The sequence below is a fragment of the Prionailurus viverrinus genome, chromosome D4 (assembly GCF_022837055.1).
Source record: "Prionailurus viverrinus isolate Anna chromosome D4, UM_Priviv_1.0, whole genome shotgun sequence".
Classification (NCBI taxonomy): domain Eukaryota; kingdom Metazoa; phylum Chordata; class Mammalia; order Carnivora; family Felidae; genus Prionailurus; species Prionailurus viverrinus.
The window spans coordinates 13,373,381-13,392,893 of NC_062573.1; the positions used below are offsets into that span (position 1 = coordinate 13,373,381).

Sequence of the window (19,513 nt, forward strand, 5' to 3'; positions counted from 1 at the left end):
GTGACCCGAGCCCCTCCAGGGGCAAGGCAAAAGTCCTCCAGGGCTCGGCATCCTCCCTGCCTCCCTCCATCCCCCACCCCTCTGCTGAGAACCCACAAAGAGCCGGGCTGAAACAGCCCTGGGCAGAGACTGGTGACCGAGGCAGCCAGGAAAGCCAGCCCGTAGACTCCTGGGGACATAGTCAGTTAAAGTCCCCGGTGATGGGGGCCCCAGTGAAATAGCTGTCAATGCTGAGCATACATTTAGAGTCATCTGGATTGCTCTTCAAAAGCAGTGCCCGGGCCCCACCCCCTGGGCTGGTTAACTCCATATATCCGTGGATGGGAGTTTGCCACAACTCCCGGGCGATTGTGCCGTGCTGCCAGCTTTGAGAACCCTGCTCTGCTCTCGAGGAAGTCTGGGGTCCAGAAACTGCACAAAGGAAGAAGTGATTAAATCCACTGGGAGCAGTTGCATGCGGGAAGGCTTAAGGGAAGGGCATTCTGGGTGGGAGGGACAGCCAGGGGCTGCCCGGTGTGTTCAGGGAGCTGCAGTCACGCGTGCTTGCTGATGAGATGTCAGCGAGGACAGGGTGAGAGGGAAGCAGGAGTCAGATGATGCTCGCCCGGCGTTCAGGGTATCGTGCTTGGACTTCTTCTAGGACAGTGGGGAGCCACAGGGGGTTAAGGAGGGAGGCCAGTGGTCAAGTTGGCACGTAGGTCATTGGGGGTAGCAGGGGACAGGTCCCATCTGCTGGCGAAACCCGGGCTGAGTGCCCTGTTTGTCCCCATGCCCAGTTCTCGCTCCTGTCCGAGGTGAGAGGCACCATCTCCCCCCAAGACCTGGACCGCTTCGACCACCTGGTGCTGAGGCGGGAGATCGAGTCCATGAAGGCACGGCAGCCCCCGGGCCCTGGGGCCGGGGACACCTACTCCACGGTCTCCTACAGTGACACGGGCTCATCCACAGGCAGCCACGGCACCTCCACCACTGTCAGCTCGGCCAGGGTGAGCTTCCCTGGCCCTGGCCCTGGCCCTGGCCCTGGCTCGAGGGCCAGCAAGGGTGGGGCACCAAGATACTGGCTTTTGCAGTGAGACCGACGTAGGTGTGAATCTCAGCACCACCCCTTAGCAGCTCTGTGCCTTGCCTTTCTGAGCCTCAGTTTCTTCCCTGGGAAAAAACCCCATCATCGCTGAGTGCCTGATGCGTGCCAGGCACGGCTGTGGGAGACAGCGAGTGAAGGAGGCAGATGTGGCCCTGCCTCTTGGGCTCGCGGTCTGGGGGCGGGGTGGGGGGGTGGGGAGGGTGCGCTCAGAGAGAAAGGAGAAAAAGACAAATAGAGAAATGAGACAAATAGAGAAAATAGTGACAGTCGTGGGAGGGTCCCACAAGAAACCGTGGCAGTGCATTCATGGTGGTCACGGTGATGGCATCTTCCCCGAGATACACCTTCTTGTCTTTGGAACCCACCCCGACTTTCACCCAGACTTGCCAGCCCTCCAGAAAAGCATCTGGTCCATCCTGGGTTCTGCCGCCAGGATGCTTAGAGGCAAATTAATCCCAGGAGGCCTTTGCAAGAAGGGGCAGAGAAAATGCCTTGCTGCTTGGTATGGGAACCAGGTGTCACCGTCTTTCTGGTAGGAAGAGCGGGGCTGGAGGTCAGGAGAGTTGGAGTGGCTCATGCTCTCCTTTCCTGTCTCTGGATCATTCCTCACCACTCTCCTGTGGAAGGGGCAGGGGAAAGCATGTTTCTCAAGCACTGCTGCTCCCAGACGCAGAATTGGGAGCTCTTACAGGTGGAATCTCAATCGACTCAGGACAGACGCAGTTAGTTGTCCTGCTGGAGGAACAGGAGCTCCAGGGGTGCAGTGACGTCCAAGGTTGCATACCGGTGGTTAGGGGGCACGGATGAGCTTGCACCCACCAGGAAACGGCCCTGGGGCGGCACCCTTTGCTTTGCAGACTCCGTCTCCCAGCGTGGCTTGTTTTTTGTTTTGTTTTGTTTTTAGCTCGGAGGATCTGAGTTTCTGGAGCAACTTCTATTCCTCTGCTTCCTACCCCTACCATTCTGAGTCACCCTCCTCCCCAGGAGTCCTTGTCCCTTCCTGGGGTGACCAGGAAGCTGCCAGGCATTCCTCTAGGGCTCTGGATGTGGCTGCATTGGAAGCAATGTCACGGTCCAGGATGAGCAGATCACTTCGGGGACAGGGAAGAGGCTGTTCCCCTCCTGGGGCTGCGTGTTTGGTTCTGTGCACATGCTTTGATGTGACACCAGGTGATGAGCAGGTTTCGGGTTGCAGGGACCTGGCCCGAGGGGCCATTTCCCTGTGGGTCCGACTCCACTGAGATTGGCCTTGGTAATGTCCATGTGGGGCTTCAGGAGCCATGAGCCAGTGCTCTAGAACCAGGGGATTGCAGCCTGTAATTCTGGGGGTGAGAGGTCCAGTGGGTGGGATGGGGCGTGTTCTAGCCTGGGAAGCAGGAGATTTAGGTTTAAGCCCTGGCTTCTCTGGGCCTCAGTTTCCCCACAGGTAGAATGGCCCAAGGTCCTTTGCCCAAGGCTCTGATGGCAGTCAGGGTAACTATTATGCCCAGCTGAGTGCTGGCCTGCAGTGGCCTTGCCGCAGCCCAGGGGTCTCCCCCATACCTGGGAAGTGCTGGCCCCCACCCGTCTTGGCTCCATGCTTTACCACTAAGTGCCTCAGTTTCCCCACTTGCACCGGGGCAGTGATGCTGCTGTGCCCGGCTTCTTGGGAAGATTAAATGATGAGTAATCTCCCTATTGGCACTAGCATCCCAGAACTGCCGTCCACACCCCTAGGGCAGGTGAAGCCTCTGCTCTTAACTGACTTCCCCCAACCTGGCTGGAGAAAACCACTTTGAGGATTTGTGTCTGCAGCCTTGCAGATACTTGGAGCCTTCTGGAAAGCACTGGGCTGAGACTTATCCAGTCTCAGGTGCTCTCACATGCACGGCCTGGGGCTCTATCCCTCAGACTCAGATCTTTGCTGCTGGCATAGGGCTTGGGCCCCTCTGAAATCCAGGTTTTCTCTGATCCAGTCTCCTGAACAAAGTGCTCCTTCAGGCTCTGCTGTTCATTAACACGTGTGACCTTGGACAAGTCACTTCTCTTCTCTGAGCCTCAGTTTTTCCATCTGCCAAACGGGGGTGATGACCCAGCCCCGCCTGCTGGCAAGTCCCAGGGTTGCCCCAAGGGGAATGGCCATCTTCTGACAGGGGTTCTCAAGGACAGGTGTCATTTCTGCAGAGCCCTGGTGTCCCCTGTTCCCTTCAAGGAAGCAGTTATGCTGAAAGAGTCCCAGTTATAGCAACAGAGCCTTTTCTTCATCCGTCTTTTATTCCTGCCCAAAGCATTTAAACGAAATAGAAAAGGGGTTTTAGAGAATCGTGTTTATTTTGCCTTTCTGTGTGTGTGTGTGTGTGTGTGTGTGAGCATGCATGCATGTTTGGCAGAAGGTTTACTGCTGTACCCACCCCATCCCTAATATTTATTTGATGTATTTTTCTTTTTGCCTTTTGCCCACCCTTCCTCCCCAGGAGCGGCTGCTGTGGCTAATAGACCTGATGGAGGTACCGTCCTTCCTGCCGGGCGGGGCTGTGGGAGTCCCTTAGCCAGGGCGGAGGTCCGGGGCTGTGGCCCTGCCTGCCACTCCCTTACGTCTGCACCCAGCCCCTGTGGGGAACTGGGGTTCTCCTTGATGCTCACGGTCTCTCCTGTTTGCCAGTTCATCAGGCTTCCTCGGGCTCTGGAGTGAGAATGCGCTCAGCTTAAACCCCAGCCCTGCCACCTCCTTGCTGTGTGACCTTGGAAAGTGATTTTACCTCTCTGAGCTCAGTTTTAGGATCTATAAAATGAGGATGATCATTTCTGTGCTGTGGGGCTGTTGACAGACCTCTTGGCCTTTTATATGTTATAAACTCTGTCTGGAATGTTCTCCTTCCCACTTCTCACGGCCGGGCTATCTCCTACGTGTGCATCAGCCCCCTACGCCCACATGCCCCCTCTTCCCAGAAGACTTCCCTGATTTTCTGACTTCCCTGTGCCTCCTCCAGCCCCCTGGGTTTCCTATTGTCGTGACTCTTGTCTCATTATATTCTAATAATGTTTACAAGCCTGGCTGGCTACTCCCCTTGACCACAGCAGTGATGATATCTGGAGTCACCATTGAATCCCTAGTGCCCAGCCCAGAACCTGGCCCATATTAATAATTGGGGCCTTTTTTAAAAAATGTCTTATTTATTTTTGAGAGAGACAGCACAAGCTCGGGAGGGGCAGAGAGATAAAGGGAGACACAGAACCCAAAGCAGGCTCCAGCCTCCGAGCTGTCAGCTCAGAGCCCAATGTGGGGCTCGAATCCACAAACCTTGAGATTGTGACCTGAGCCAAAGTGGGAGCCCTACCCGACTGAGCCACCCAGGCGCACTTGGGGCCTTTCTCAATGATAGTAGTAGTTGGTATTTTAGAGAGTTCTCTGTGGGACTGTGATAATGCTTTCCAGGTGTATCTTTTTGAGCTTCCCAGTTACTAGGACTGGCAGGTACCGCCGTGATCGCCATTGTAAAGGGAAGAAAACAAATCCTAGAGAGAAGGGACTCGCTCCCGGTCGCTCAGTGAGGGCATGGTAGAGTCAGGATTCAGTATTAACCCGTTCGTCACCAAGTGCCAGACGCTGGTCTGCAACACCAGCACGTATGTGTCCGTTAGTTTTTACTGCGGTGATGCTGAGTGACCCACAACCCCCCGAATCTGGATGGACAGAAGCCGAAGGCATTTCTTTCTTGCGGCCCAGACCCCATGCCTCATGGAGCTCACCTGCTTTCCTGTCTGTTAAAATGCCTGTCACACGGCTCTAACCTCTCCCCGAGTTTGTCCTCCCTGGTAAACAGGGAGACGCTGCTGGGATGCAGGCCGGGACCATATCTTTCTCCTGTCTGGGTGCCCAGTGCCAGCCTGGCTCTGGGACAGAGCCGGGGCCCGGGGATTGTGGAGCAGAGACTGAAATGAATCCGCACTCCCTGGCCGCTCAGGATTATCTTCTAACACTCCAGCCTTAGAAACATCTCCCTCCCACATCGTAGGAAAATGTCCTCTGATCTGGTGTTCAGACGGGCCGAGTGGCAGGCAGCTGGCTCTTGTGACCCAGATGCCCAGACAGTTGCCCTAGATGGAACCGGTTTCCATTTAGCCCCAGTTCTTCGGATCTCATGGTGCAGTTATCAATCCCAGGTTAAACGTGGCTCATTCCGCAGCCGTTTTCCCTCAAGCCAGACAAAATCGATCAAAGGAAATCAGATGCAGCCTTCCGCCATCGACAAATTGTGTTTATTTTCCATTTGTCTAATAGAGAGCCAGCCCTGGGAATTTTTCCTGCCTCCAGTGTCACTCCCCTCCCATACAGATGTCAGCCAGGGAAGCTGAGCAGAATAAAGGCCTGCGTGCCGTTTCTTGAAGCCCTTATCTGGTGCCAGCCAGCCCGTGGCAGAGGGGCTTGGGCACACAGGCTCTGGAATTCCACAGACGGGCTGGCTCTCCCAGGTAGAAACCGTGTCACCTTGGACAGGTGACTTAAGCTTTTGAAGCCTCAGTTTCCATATCTGTACGCTGGCTGATAAGACCAGCCACGTGTGGATCGTCGTGAAGAATCTGTGAGCTCGGGAGCAGACTTGGAGGTGTGGAGTACTTGGGAGCCCGTTCTGCTGATGCTCTAACGGCTGGGACAGGGCACCACAGAGGCCTTCAGGGGAACAGCGTTGTAGAGGCCCAGGCCAGCCCTGGACCTACAAAGCAGGTGCCGCTGGGGTCAGGGGTGGTGGACTTGCCCCAGGCTTAACCACAGCCCCTTTCTGCCTAGAATTGAGAGGTTTGCACGTCAGGCCTCTCATGTGCCTGGAAAGGGGCTTCCCTAGCCCACCAAAGGATGCTGTAGCAGGGGCCCTGCCTCTAAAGGCCTACTGCTCCTGTTCCCATGAGGTGAGGTGGGAAGAGGGTGCTGGGTGTGGCCGTCAGCACTTTGCTCCCCTGTGGCCCCCACACTTTCCTCCTCATCCAGGGTGAAAGGAGGGTAGAGAAGCTCAGGCCTGTCTCAGGCCCTCTCAGCTACAGAGATGCCCTGATTGTCAAGGCAGCTGTCTCCAGAAACAGGGAGCAGACAGTCAGAGGACCTTCCTCCTCCTCCTGTGTTCTGCCCTTGGTCCAGCCTGGATGGGTTTAGAGAGTCCTCTGCCGGGCAAGTCGTCCCCCAGTGGGGAAGCTGGAAGGATCCCAACCCTTCACCCGTTCATCACCCGCTCCTGCAGCAAGCATTCCCTGAGCACCTCCCACACGCCAGGCTCTGAGTGGCCCACTGGTCGCCGTGCGCAAAAGAGACAGCAGCACCTGCTGTCCCAAAGCTTAGCACGTCTAGTTGGGGAGGCAGCCTTGAATCAGATCACCTGCATAATCCTTGCTCTGACAAATGGGTCGAGGACTGGGGCCCTGACCAATCCAGGATGTGAGGGAAGAGATGTTTGAGCTGAGATCTGAAGTCACTGGCATCAACCGGGCGATACACAAGGCAAGGCAGCTGAGGGGCCAGATTGGCACGTGCAAGGGCCCTGAGCTCGAGGCTTATGGACCCTGGAAGGAACCGTAGGTCAGTAGGGCGAAGAGGAGAGGGTGGGGGGTTAGCAGCAGGAGCCGCCAGGGACTTGGGCTTAATCCTGAAACCGTGAAACACCACTGAGGGTCTTCAGTAAGGAAGTGACATGATGTTGTTTGCACTTTCTCTTTTGTTAAAGACAGCATGTGTGAGTAGGGGAAAGGGACAGAGAGAGAGAGAGAGAGAGAGAGAGAGAGAGAGAGAGAGAGAGAGAGAGTCTTAAGCAGGCTCCACGCTCTGCACAGAACCCAACGTGGGACTTGATCCCACAACCCTGGGATCATGACCCGGGCGAAATCAAGACCCAGGTGCCCTTGTTTGCATCTTGTAAGATGCTTCCCATGTGTGTGGAGAGAGCTCAGGGGGGTGTGCAGATGGGGTGACCTGGCGGAGCTACTCCTGTGTCGTCAGGCAGGCTGGCTCTGTAGCCCCATGTCCCAGGAGGCCGCTCAGTGCCAGGTGGGGGCGGGGTGAGGCCAACTTGTCTGCTTGCGTCCAACAGCCCACTTCCTCCTGAGAGGCCTCGGCACGAGCCCCCTGCACCCTCAGAGCCATAAATTCCCCAGAGGCATTAGCGGGCATCGGGGCAGCTTTGCATCAGCGGGTGTCTGAAATAAGGAACGGACCTCGCGGCCAGCCCTTTGTGGTGCACTTGCCTCTGTATGGGCGCTTGGGGGGCGGGGGTCCTGGAAGCCGTTTCCAGCAAACAAGCAAGTCGACATAGGCCAGCCCTGCTCCTCCAGAGCCTGATTCTGCCTGGCTGTGTTGCCTCCATTTATAAGGAAGGAGATGTGACATTTGGGTTGGAGGTTAATGCAGGTAGAGATGCGGTGCTTTCCCTAGGCTGGGTTCTTGGGTCACCACATCCCTCCTGGAGCCCTGCTTTCCAGCGCCTGTCTTAAGGGCTCTTCCAACACTGACCTGGAGATTCTGGGTCACACTCTCTGTCCGCTGAGTGAAGCCCTTGTCCTGAGGCCATGGGGAGGGAGATGCAGGACGACAGAAGGAAGCGCGGTCTGTCTGCGCCACACGGGCCCTCCCGGGCACTTCTGTGGTTTGATGCTCAAGCACAGAGGCAGGAGCGGACAGCTGGTGAAAGCGCCCAGAGCTGGCCGGGCACCGGGGCAGTTCCCACAGCCTCGGCCACAGCGGCGAGTGTGGGTTCCAGTGCCCTGTTTGGGGATCCTCTCTCTCCCAGTGCACCCCCCCCTGCCCTCCCCATCAGCTTCCAGACTTCCAGCCCCATCCTGTGCTTGGAGAGCTCAGGAGCACAACGATCCTGTCTCTGCCAGCATGGCCGTCCCCCCAGGTTCCCGCTCCATGTTCCTTTCGGACCCCCCAGTCCCGTCCCCTTCACTCCAGGGAGGCTGGCCCTACCCAGCTCATGTCACTGTCAGGCCCCCTCCGACACCCCGACCTTCCTGGGCTGATGGCAGCCCCAGCTCTGGCTGGCACCGTGCCTTGCTTTTCTCTGTCCTTCCTTGCTCTCCCCTTCTCCCTCCTGCCTTCCTTCTCTTCCTTCTCCCTTACTCCCCTCTCTGCTTTTTCTTCCTCTGTCCCTCCCACCGGCCTCCTACGGAAATCTTGGCCCCCATAAGTGACCTTCCAGGAAGTTTTGTGACTCAGAGTCTCAGTTTCCCCATATCCAGAGGCCTCTGGTGCATTTAGGGGCAGAGTTGGGGGGAGCCCGTTGTCCTGACATCAGCGTAAAGAAGCAAGAAGAACAAAGAGCTGAAAATAGCACCTTTACGTAAGAGCCCTCCTGTCCTAATGAAGGGATGTAGGGGAGGGATAGCAGGGAGTTGGGCAGGAGCAGGGGGAAGGGAGGGGAGAGCCTCGTTTTGCTGAGGTGATACCTGGGCCAGGAAGCAGTAGCGCTTCCAGAACCATGAGTCCACCTGGCAGAGGTCAGCACAGGTGATTGCCTTCCACCGTCTCACTTTATTTTGGCCCCACAGTCCCCTCCAGTCAGACGCCTGGACTATACGGGCCCTCACCGTGTTCTTTCCTCTGAGAGGAAGCCAATTTTTCTGAGCTGCCACTGATTTGAGGAGGAAGGAGCCAGGGGAGCAACGACAGCAGGTCCTGAGGGCATCCTGGGTCCTATGGCAAGCAGTCTGAATAACAGAGTCAGACCTTGCAGATGGCTCAGCTTCCGCCTCGCGCTTGCTGTGTGACCTTGGGCAGGTGGCCTTCCCTCTCTGAACCTCAGTGACCTCAGCTGGAGACTCAGGACTGATTGAGCCCTGAGTCTAAACATTCAGCTGGTCTCTGGCCTCTGCGGGAGGAAGGGGGCCCCAAGCTGCTGGCAGGGTGGGGGTGGGGCCGGCGAGGCGGCCAGGACACAAGCCGGCTCCTGCGTGAGCGCTGACCTTGATCCTCCTCTCGAAGTCTGTTCCTCGAGCGTTTCTGCTGACGCATCCCCGGGGTTCTTAGCCTGCTGTCTGCAGCTATTTCAGATGCACAAGGAACATGGCTCGGGGACTCGGGGCTCCTGAGCGTCTGGATCTGGCAGATGGAGTCTGGCAGGGCCTGGCTCTGACCCGTCTGCTCTTTGCTCCACTAAAGGCCTTGCTCCCAGGGCTGGATGTTTGTCCCCACTCCACCCTCATCCTCCCGACTTGCCATGCCTGCCTTCAGTATTGGCTCCGGGCTGCTGTTAACAGCAAGGAATGGGCTGAGGCCAGGGGCCGGTGATGGCTATCTGGCTTCGTTTCAGAGAGGGTCGTGCCCAGGGCCCTCTGGTTCCTGTGATATCAGGGCCCTACCCAATTCTGGGGAAGTGTTGCATGGGCTCTGGGGCCACCCCTACCTGGGTTAGAAACCTGATCTGCTGTAGCATGCCCGTGTGGTCTTGGACAGGTCACTTCCCTCCCTGAGCTTAAGTGTAAATGATGTGAGCCAGGGACAATCCCAGTGCCTGTCTCCCATGAGAATCCAATGAGATGATCCCATGAGAATCCAGTGAGATCGAGTAAGTAAAATGCTCAGCAGAGGGCCTGGCGCGTGGTCGTCCCCAGTTTGTGGATCGATCTCTGATACCCTTCTGAGAGACGGTCACACCCGCTCTGCGATGCATGGCAGAGGCATGCTTGTGTTGTCAGGGCTCGGGATGCCTCCTGTCTCCCTCCCAGTGGCCCAGGTACGACCGCCGGCCCCATCAGTGATCCTGAGCGAAACGTGTGGGCACCCACTGTGTGCATGGCCCTCTCCTGGGTGTTAGGAACACAGTGACCTGCTCATCATGTATCCCCATGAGCCAAAACTGCTTGTTGGCCAGATGAGTGCTCAAAACTCCAAAGATGCCAGAACAGGACAGAATCCCGTGCCTCTGGTCCTACCAAGGACTGTCATTTGAGCCCCCGGGCTGCCCTCAGGTTGAATCTGGAGACAGCTGGCAGTGGCTGCATTTGAGAATGGCAGAGGTCCCTCTTGCCTTTGCCATAGACACCTCCCAGGCCTCTGACCCCTCTCGGGGAAGTCGTTGCACACGACCAGCCCTGCCTCACTACTCACCTTAACCCTGGGCAGTTGGTGGTGCCCAGCTGTACTATTTCTGGGGAGTGCCGGACTCATTCCGGTTTGGGAGGAGGGAGACTGCTCTGGCATTTCCACTCAAGTGTTCACATGGGCCCAGGCAGCGGTTAGGTTGCTGGGGTGGGTTTGCCAGGTCCCAGGCTTCTGATATAACAGTAGCCTGCCCTCCTATATTGTGCCAGGCCTTGTTCGGAGCATTTTTTAGTGCTAATGCATCAGCCCCATGAGAGCGGGACTGCTGTTAACCCATTCTGCAGATGAGGAAACCGGCACAGAGCACATCAGTGATTTGCCCTCCGTCACTTGGCTGTGAGTGGTAGAGCTGGATGTGACATCAGAGAAGCCACAAGTGGTGTCACTTAACCAGTGAGTGCCAGAGCAGCCCCATCACTGCCCTCCCCCACCAAGGATCCCCCACTCTCTGCATCGCTGAGGCTGCCAGTGGCATGCAGGGGACGGCGGTGGAAACGGGAGGCTGAAGTCTGCATGTGAGCCTCAGCTTTGTTGGTAAAGCGGGGCAGGTGTCCCAGCCTGACATTGCCCCCAGAGGCATCACGGAACCAGATGAGGAGCCCTGGGTGTGAAAGGCTCCAAGCCGGAAGAGCCAAGTGTCTTACTGGTGGGTTCCCGTGACTGGTCTTCGTGATGACATGCCCTTTGCCTGCCCAGGATGTTCAAGGCTCCAGGAGCATCATTCGAGATGGGGATCAGTGCGGAGTGACCTGAGAGCCTGGGCCCCAGGGAGCGTGGCATCCGTGAGCCCCTTCCATCCCAACCCGCTGCCTTCACCGTTACTGTTCCCTGCGATGATCGAGAGTCGTTGCCCTGCTTAATTCTCTGCCTGCTGGGGCCTCCTCCATGACAGCCAGAGTGATCGATTCATTCATTCATTCGCCCATCGATTCATTCATTTGCCTAGTAAATATTTGTCAAGCAGCAACTATCCTAAACACTGAGGATAGAGTAGGGACCAGGTAGTCTTACCGTTGAGGAGTTCTCGTGCTAATGGGAGAGACAAACAATAAGGTGGTGATAAATCTTACACAGAAAAATGAAGTGCGGTCAGGGGTTAGAGGTGCTGTGGGGGATGGGGAGGGGTGCTATTTCAGACAGGGCTGGTCCAGGAAGGCCTTGCTGAGGTCAGAGCTGAATGAAGTGACGGAGTGAGTCAGGAGTGCTGTGGGAGCAAGGGAGAGCAGTGAATGCAAAGGCCCTGAGGCAGGAACCATCCCTTCCTGTTGAAGTAGCAAAAAAGGGCCCACTCATTGTGCACAGTGATTGTAGACTTTGGAATTTTCTCCAGGGAAAACGGAAAGACCCTGGAGGGTTCTGAGCAATGTGTTATCTGACTTACATTTCCAGGTTTACATCCTGCCGCTGGGTGAAGAATGGTGGTCAGCGTAAAGCAGAAAAATAAAGCAGGGCAGGGGATGGGGGGGGGGGGGGTTGTGATTTTAGGTGGGGTTGTGAAGATAGCCGCCTTCGAGGAGGTGATAATTTGGGGAAGATCTTGAAGGAGGTAAGAAGAAGGCATGCCTTGTGGATAGCTGAGGGGAAGCATGTTCCAGGCAGAGGGAACAGCCAGTGTGAAGGCCCTGACATGCCCGCATTGTTCTAGTGTGGCTGGAGAGGAAGTGAGCAAAGGGAACCTTCAAAGAAGACAAACTTGACCACATCTCCATGGCAACCCGCTGCCCTCAGCCTCAAGTCCCAGCAGCTCCATGCTTGAGTCACGTGGAACTGCTCGAAAATTCTCAAAGCTCCTCCCTGCTTTATGCACGCCCTTCCCTCTGAAACACCGTCATTCCCTCCTTTGCCCAGCTCAAGACCCACAAGACTCAGCTTTAAGCCATGCTCCCTACTCCAGGAAGCCTTCCTTGATAACCCCACCCCAGCCGCTTCTATGCCTGTATCTCCTAGCTCTGTGCACAGTCTCCTCCTTGCTTGTCTGTGTCCATCCCACTGGCTCCAGGCTACAGAAGGCAGGGGTGGGGTCTCGCCTCCTCTGTGGCCCCAGGCCCTCACCAGTGGAGCATTGAGACTGCTCAGTGTTGAGGGCCACACTTGAGACATGAGCCAGCTGCTGGTTGTGGAGGCTCTGTTGCCATCCTGGGTTCTGTGGGGTGGAGGAATGGCTCCCCCGAGGCCTCAGGAGCTACTTTTGACAGGGGCACTGCTCAGCCTCCCAGGGACCACCTAGAGATGCCCTCAGCAGCTCAGCGCCACTTGACAGAGCTTGAGGCTTCTTCCGGGGAGTTAGCAAAGGAAGCAGAAAACGGGCGTTTTTGCAAAATAAGGTCTATGTAAACTTTAACCGCCTGACTCACAATTTAAGCCACTAAATTAAAAGAGAGACTTGCCCACCCACCTCTCCTGTGCGTCCTGCCATTTTCACACCTTCCTGGGATTCTGTCCACGAGCACCTTCAGGCTTTGGAAGCTCTGAGCGTGAGGGCCCGGAGCCCGGGGCCCAGCTTTGGGAATTCCCGGGCCAGGCCAGAGCCACCCCACAGCATCTCCAGATAGTTCAAGGGAGGCCCGGAGAAGCTTCAAAGAAAAATTGATTTTAAGATGACCAGCAGGAAAACAGACATTAATTTTAATGTGTAAATTCTACAAGAGTGAGGCCTGTTGGGACACGCATAAACCACAGGAAGGTGTCCCGGGGCCCAGCACGGATTTTAGTATCTCGGAGGGCAAACTGCTTTTTTCCTCTCGGTTTATATTTGCTCACATTGCTCTCTTCTCCATTTCTAGAACACTCTGGACCTGGAGGAAACTGGCGAGGCTGTCCAGGGCAATATGAACACCCTCCCAGATGTTTCCCTGGTAAGACCCTCTCTGGTTCCCGCAGTGAGGTTTTGCCCTTCCTGGTCTGCCTGAGGCCCTGGGGACTGGCTTCTTGGTGAGAGCCAGAGGCCCTCAGACCCAGCCCCAGGCCCGTGCACGAGGGCGTCACTCAGGCTTCTCCAGCAGCGCCCACGACTGGGGTGGGCGTCAGGCTGTTTGTTTGCTAAGTTGGTGTTACTTTTGATACGTTGTCTGAACGTGATCATAACAAGTACTGAAACGTGGAGTGTGTGAACTCCCTGAAGAGGCCACATGACCACCCTGGAAATGGAAGTTAAATGTGGCCTCGGCTGTGTCTACGTCAGCAGCCCCGGCAGCATCACTGTGCAGTTCTGACCCAAATAACTTCTGAACGGCCTGGACTCTGGAGCCAGACTGCCTGGGTTCAAATCCCACCTGTGCCACTGACTGTGTGACTTTGGGCAGGTTTCTTAACCTCTCTGTGCCTCGGTTTTCCCCTCTGTAAAATGGGGATAATAATCGTGTCCCTACCCCACAAGTTTGTGGCGAGGGGTACATTAGTTCATTTAAGTAAAGCATTTGGGACACACTGCTTTGCAAGTGTTGTATGTTGGCATAGGCAGAGGGAAATAGCAATGGCCGTACCCATAGCTGCCACTTCCCGTGCACCTGCTGTGTGGCAGGCACCTGCTAGCACATTACACACGTGGTCCCTCACATCCCCTCACCTCTGCCGGGTAGATCCAGGTTTCCCCATTGCCCAGAGATGCACTTAGAGAGGTGCTGTGACTTGCCCAGGACCACACAGCCCCCGAGCCCATGTGACTGTCACCTTCTATCCATTCTCTCTCACTCCAGTCCTGCACATCTCCTGTCTCTAGTGGCCATGATAACCTTCTAACGAGAAAAGCCAAAGGAATGCTTTTTTTGTTGTTGTTCGTTTTGCCCTTCTCTCCATCCACCTCTAATTAAGTCTTGTTCCCTGTGATAAGTCCTGGCTGACGCCAAGAACTTCAGTTCCCAAAGGTAACGGTGCCATTCCCCAGAGACGCCCGCCAAGTTCCCGACGCTTATCAGCTGCTGAGATGGGGGGAGAAGTTTTCCACTCGGGTGTTGCATTATTCAGAGCCGTGTGGCCAAGAGCCTAGAGAGCAGGACGGAATTCCAGCCGGGGCCCGGCCTGCTCGGGCGCCTGTCTACCAGCCACAATGGGCTCTGACTCCTTCTACTCCTGTTGGGTCTTTTGGCAGGATGAAGTCAAAGCCACCTCCGAGGGGCTGCCTGTCTACAAGCCGCCGCCTCCCCCACCCCCTCTGGCCCAAGGCCACAGCCGCCCGCCGGAGCCGCAGAGGAAGCCAGGGAAGGAGGGCCTCCAGCCACCTTCCTCGGCGTCTTCCCACTCAGGCATCGTCTTCTCGGCCCCTCGGAACCACAGCCCGCCAGCGGGCACTGCCCCTGCCCCGGGGGCCTCCTCAGCACAAGACTCGCCCTCCTCCCCCATCTATGCCTCGGTCTCCCCTGCCAACCCTGGCTCCAAGAGGCCGCTGGACGCCCGCCTGGCCCTGGTCAACCAGCACCCCATCGGCCCCTTCCCGCGAGTCCAGTCACCGCCGCACCTGAAGAGCCCCCCCGCGGAGGCCACGCTGGCAGGGGGCTGCCTCCCGCCACCCTCCCCCTCCGGCCGGCCAGACGTGACGGGCACGAACCAGCACTTTGTCATGGTGGAGGTGCACCGGCCGGACAGCGAGCCGGACGTGAACGAAGTGAGGGCGCTGCCCCAGACGCGCAGTGAGTACCGGCCGACCCCGGGTGGGCTGGGCTCGGGGTGCCCGCCCAGGGGTCGTGGGGGCACCCAGTCCCCTCCAGGTTGATCTGCCCATCGACGCGGAAAGGGGCAGCGTGTGCTCGCCCAGGGTGCTCTAGCCCGGGCAGTCCCCGCCTCGTGCCCTGTGCAGGGCCAGGGTGTCCCGAGCCTGTGTTGACACAAGTGTGAGCCCTAGGTCTGCCGCTTGGAACCGTATGACCGCGGGCAAGCCATGGGATGGCAGTTCGGTGACAGCCCCGCCAGGTCGCTGGGAGGGTTGTGCTCCTCCAGCAGCTCCAGACCTGGTCACCCAACGATCTCTGACTCTCTCCCCAGTGAGACTGGACTCCTTGAGGCCAGGGGCAGCCTCTGTGATCTCAGTGCCCAGGGCCTGGAACAGGGTGTTGAAATTACGGTGTCTGGACCCCCAGAGGTCTCCACACCTGGGGCTGCAGGGTCAGAGTGCAGGCTGGACCTTCCAGACACCTGGGGCCGGGCTGCAGCCCCTGAGTTTCCAGGGGTGCCCAACTCAGCGGGTGGAGGGCAGTGGAAAGCCAGCTTTTCATTCCCAGAGAGCCTGGAACCTCCGGGTGTTCTAGATCTCCTCCATAGCAAGTTGGGTGCATTTTGCTGGATTCTGCTGCCATCTTGTGGCTCAAGTGATATATAGACCCCGCTGTGGCCAGGGAAGGGGGCAGGCCAGGTCAGGGGGGTGTTTGTGAACTGAGTGCCTGCTATATGCCAAGCAGTGGGCAGACTGGGGTACAGAGTACAGGGTCCCTGGGCTCAGGAGCTTGGTGAGGGAAGGCAGGATGTGGTGAGCGAAACCTGAGGTATCATCTGGCACTGAGCCCAGCACAGCCTGATTAAAGCGGTCAGTTGCGCCGTACCTCCCTGTGTGCCCGATGTGGTTCTAGGGGCCTTGTCTCTATTAGCAACTCATCTAACCCTCCCAGCCGCCCTGGAGGCTGGTGCTATTATCCCCATTTTACAGATGAGAAAACTGAGGCACAGAAAGTAACTGTGGAACAGACAAGTGTAGCACAAGTCTGTTCTCTTGTCGGTTTCACCCTACACATCATATCCATTCAGTTTTATGATAACGCCATTAGATGGATGTCATTGCTCCTGTGTTGAAACAAAAACACGAAGGCTCAGAGAAGCTGTGTAGTTCGCCCTGGGTTGCACAGCTGGTCAGAGGGGATTCAGACCTGACCTGCCAGACACTGGAGTGTCTCAAACTAGGGGCCAGGCCATTACACATGCAACGAAGCAGCTTGGGTTGACTGGTGAATGAGGGTTTGTGCCCACCACTCAGCTTGGGGTTGTGGAGGCTACAGACCAGGCATGGAAAACCTTCTAATTTTTTTTAAGTGTATTTATTTATTTTGAGAGAGAGAGAGAGAGAGCACAAGTGGGGGAGGGCCAGAGAGAGAGGGAGAGAGAGAGAATCTCAAGCAGGCTCCACACCACCAGTGCAGAGCCCGATGCCCGGGGCTCAAACTCACAAACCACGAGATCGTGACCTGAACCAAAGTCAGATGCTTAACCAGCTGAGCCACCCAGGTGCCCAGACCTCCCACTTTTTAATTGAGAGGGTGGAAATTTAATTTTTATATGAACTATCTTAATTTGAACGTGTTGGTTTATCGTTACGACAGCACTGTGCAAGTTAAAAAAAATAAATAACTCACATTTGTGGACTGGGTTTGCCTCCTGGCCTCTGTTTTAATCATTATTCCATGGGCTGAGAACTGGGTGGTCAGAGAAGAAATTCTGGCAGACTTGGGGCCAGACCCAGCTGGAAGGGCAGGTCTCAGTGGTGGAAAGGTGTCTGGAGGTCTCTCTTCTCTCCAGCCCTATGATCCCTTCATTCCTCCCTAGTCCGTGCCTGGAGAATCCCCACAGCCTTTCAGCCTGCGGCTCCATCACCTCCTCCAGGAAGCCCTCCCTGACCCCAGCTGTATTAAACCACCTCTCTCCTCCTCTTCCCCACTCTCAGCAGCCTCCACACTGTCCCAGCTCTCAGACAGTGGGCAGACCCTGAGCGAGGACAGTGGCGTGGATGCTGGCGAGGCAGAGGCCAGCGCCCCGGGCCGAGGCAGACAGATGGCATCTACCAAGAGCAGGAGTAGCAAGGAGCCGCCTCGGAACGAGAGGACCACAGAGGGGGCCACCAAACCGGTGAGCGAGGAGGAGGGGATGCAGATGACTGGGGGGGAAGGTGGGGAGCGGGAGGTCCCCAGCCAGGTTTCAGCTTGACAAGTGCCCACGGGGAGGAAGTGAGCCCGCATCACTGGAGGGTTGTGGGTACCTGGAAAGACCACGGTATCAGGAGTCTGGCGGCCCAAGTTAGGCCCTGCCTTCGCCACTGACAGTGACAAGCCAGGCACCGGAAGTTGGTCTTGAGGGTCGTTAAGCTCAGTTCTGAGATGGCGCACTGGCTGAAGCAGTCAGGCCTGGGTCCAAATCGTAGAGCCACCACCCAGCAGCTCCGGCCACTTAGCCTCCTGAGCCTCAGGGGGTCTTGAAGCAGTCAGAGATCTGGGAACACCGGGTTCTTAGCTTAGTGCTAGCATACTGGCAGCTTCCAGCACGGGTCTGGAGTCTGAGCCCTTTTGACCCAGGGGACATGTCATGGCCAGTCCAGCCCCCCCAGCCAGGCCTCCACCGAGAAGGCCTCAGTCACTGGTCTCCTTGCCCGCACCTGCAGCCCGGACTCCTGGAGCCCACGTCTACCCTGATCCGCGTGAAGAAAAGCGCAGCCACCCTGGGCATCGCCATCGAGGGCGGTGCCAACACCCGCCAGCCCCTGCCTAGGATCGTCACAATTCAGGTACGTCTCCGCAGGCCCCACCTGATCATCTGTCCCCACCCCCGAAGGCCCCTTTCTCAGCCTCTCAGAGTTCTGCCACCCCGGCAGACCCAGCTCTCTGCCCTCACTGAGCCTCAGTTTTCCTAATCAGGGCAGCGGACTCCCAGATGATAGCCTGCTTGGCGGTGTTGGGCCTGACCCGGTGGGTGTCAGAGCCCGGCCAGCCCTCGAGCGCCTCGTGTGCCCCTGCCCTGTGTCTTGCCCCTGCAGCGAGGCGGTTCAGCCCACAACTGTGGGCAGCTCAAGGTGGGCCATGTGATCCTGGAGGTGAACGGGCTGACGCTTCGGGGCAAGGAACATCGAGAGGCCGCGCGCATCATTGCTGAGGCCTTCAAGACCAAGGAGCGGGACTACATCGACTTTCTGGTCACCGAGTTCAATGTGATGCTCTAGGGGCTGAGGCCTGACGGCCTCCCACTGCTGCCCAGTCCCTGGCCCCAGTCCCTCTTCCCTCCTGGCACTAGTAAGCTCCGTGAGGGCCGGGGCTGCGTGGCCAGGTAGCAGGAAGACACCCCCCCCCCCCCACTCTTTCCCGGCCCGCTGGCCCAGAACCAGGAGAAGAAAGCCCGGTGAGGCAAACGGAAGGTCGGGCCAGGATCTGGTGCCATGCCCGGTATACACAGTAGATGCCCGGTACGAGCGTGGGTTCGGGAAGGAGAGGAAGTCCACCTGAGGCTGCCAGGACCTGTTACTCTGGGTTGGATAAGGGGGCACTGTGCCCCCTTCCCCGCCAGCTGGCACCTGGCCCATCCTCAGATGTCCGAGCCTTTATCTGGAGTGAGGCCACGTGAGGATTCACAGACACAGCCCCCAGCCAGGGGGGCATCTCACAGGACCTTTAGTGCCACAAATAAGCGTCAAGCAACCCCCCCATTCCACACCCCCTTTCTTCCTGGCCCCTTATCCACCCCCATGGTATTTATTATTTATTTCCCCTCTCCTCACCCCTGGGGGCCCCAAGCCCCCAGCTTCCCACCGCACCCCCAGCCTACCCCAGAGGCCTTGCAGGTGACCAGCAATGTGAGCGTATTTATATACAGAGCTTATGACTTTAATTTTTCAATAAAGAAATCTGAACAAGGTTAGGGTCCGGCGTGCTGTGTGGCCTGCCTTTGTGGCTGGGGTTCTAATGGACAGATGGAGGACAGATGGAGACACTTAGGACAAGACACCGCCAGCCTCTCCCTCTGCCCCCCACGGCTCAATGTGGGACACACGTGGGGGTGCAGGGGCATCTGAGCCACACCCACATCTTGGAGCACGTTACCTGAAGGCTGTTCACAGAAGATACCTTTAAATTAAAATGCACAGGTATGTTATGGGGCAGAATGCACAATGTGCATGGATGCTTTAACGCACAGAGAGGGGCCTGCCTCAGGGCGGGTCCCAGAAGCCAACTCTGTGATGAGGATTTATATGCAAGTGGTTCGTTAAGGAAAGGCTGCCACGGCAGACCAGTAAGGGAGTGGACAAGTCAGGAGGGGGAAAAGGAGAAAGCTGAGCAGGGTGGGATTTGAGGTGAAGCTGGGAGGGTGGCTGCAGCGTGATCCCACAGGGGACTCTAGAGTAGAAGGTGGGCCCAGAACTGTCCCCACTCAGGGCAAGGTGACAGGGCCTTCATGGGTCAGTCTTTGCACAAGGTCCGAGGAAGGGAAGGGTTAGAGGCAGTAAATTCCCAACCACAATCCCATTCTTTACCTGTACAGGCCAAGCTGTTCCAGGAGCCAAGGGCAGGGCCAGGGTTGGGGGGTGGGGGTGGGGCGTGGGGGTGTTAGAAGCAAAGACACATGTGAAGGGCAGGGAAGGGAGGGGGGCATAAAATGGTCTGCTACACCCCCGGGGCCCATTT

The 19,513-nt window shown here is 57.1% G+C and overlaps 1 protein-coding gene across 6 annotated transcripts in view; it reads left to right on the top strand.

Moving 5' to 3' along the window:
• Window positions 1-18,749, top strand: part of WHRN (whirlin) — a 95,745-nt gene extending 76,996 nt beyond the window's left edge. For 2 of the 6 annotated variants that reach the window (XM_047828994.1, XM_047829000.1), the window contains 7 exons: window positions 777-986; window positions 3,538-3,570; window positions 12,932-13,003; window positions 14,236-14,773; window positions 16,792-16,973; window positions 17,503-17,625; window positions 17,875-18,749. In XM_047828994.1, the coding sequence (XP_047684950.1) occupies window positions 777-986; window positions 3,538-3,570; window positions 12,932-13,003; window positions 14,236-14,773; window positions 16,792-16,973; window positions 17,503-17,625; window positions 17,875-18,057 (1,341 nt within the window). In that variant the 3' untranslated portion in view covers window positions 18,058-18,749. Of the gene's footprint in view, window positions 1-776; window positions 987-3,537; window positions 3,571-12,931; window positions 13,004-14,235; window positions 14,774-16,791; window positions 16,974-17,502; window positions 17,626-17,755 lie in introns of all 6 variants that reach the window. The other 4 variants (XM_047828996.1, XM_047828997.1, XM_047828998.1 and 1 more) reach the window with 4 other exon arrangements.
• Window positions 18,750-19,513: the final 764 nt, after the last annotated feature.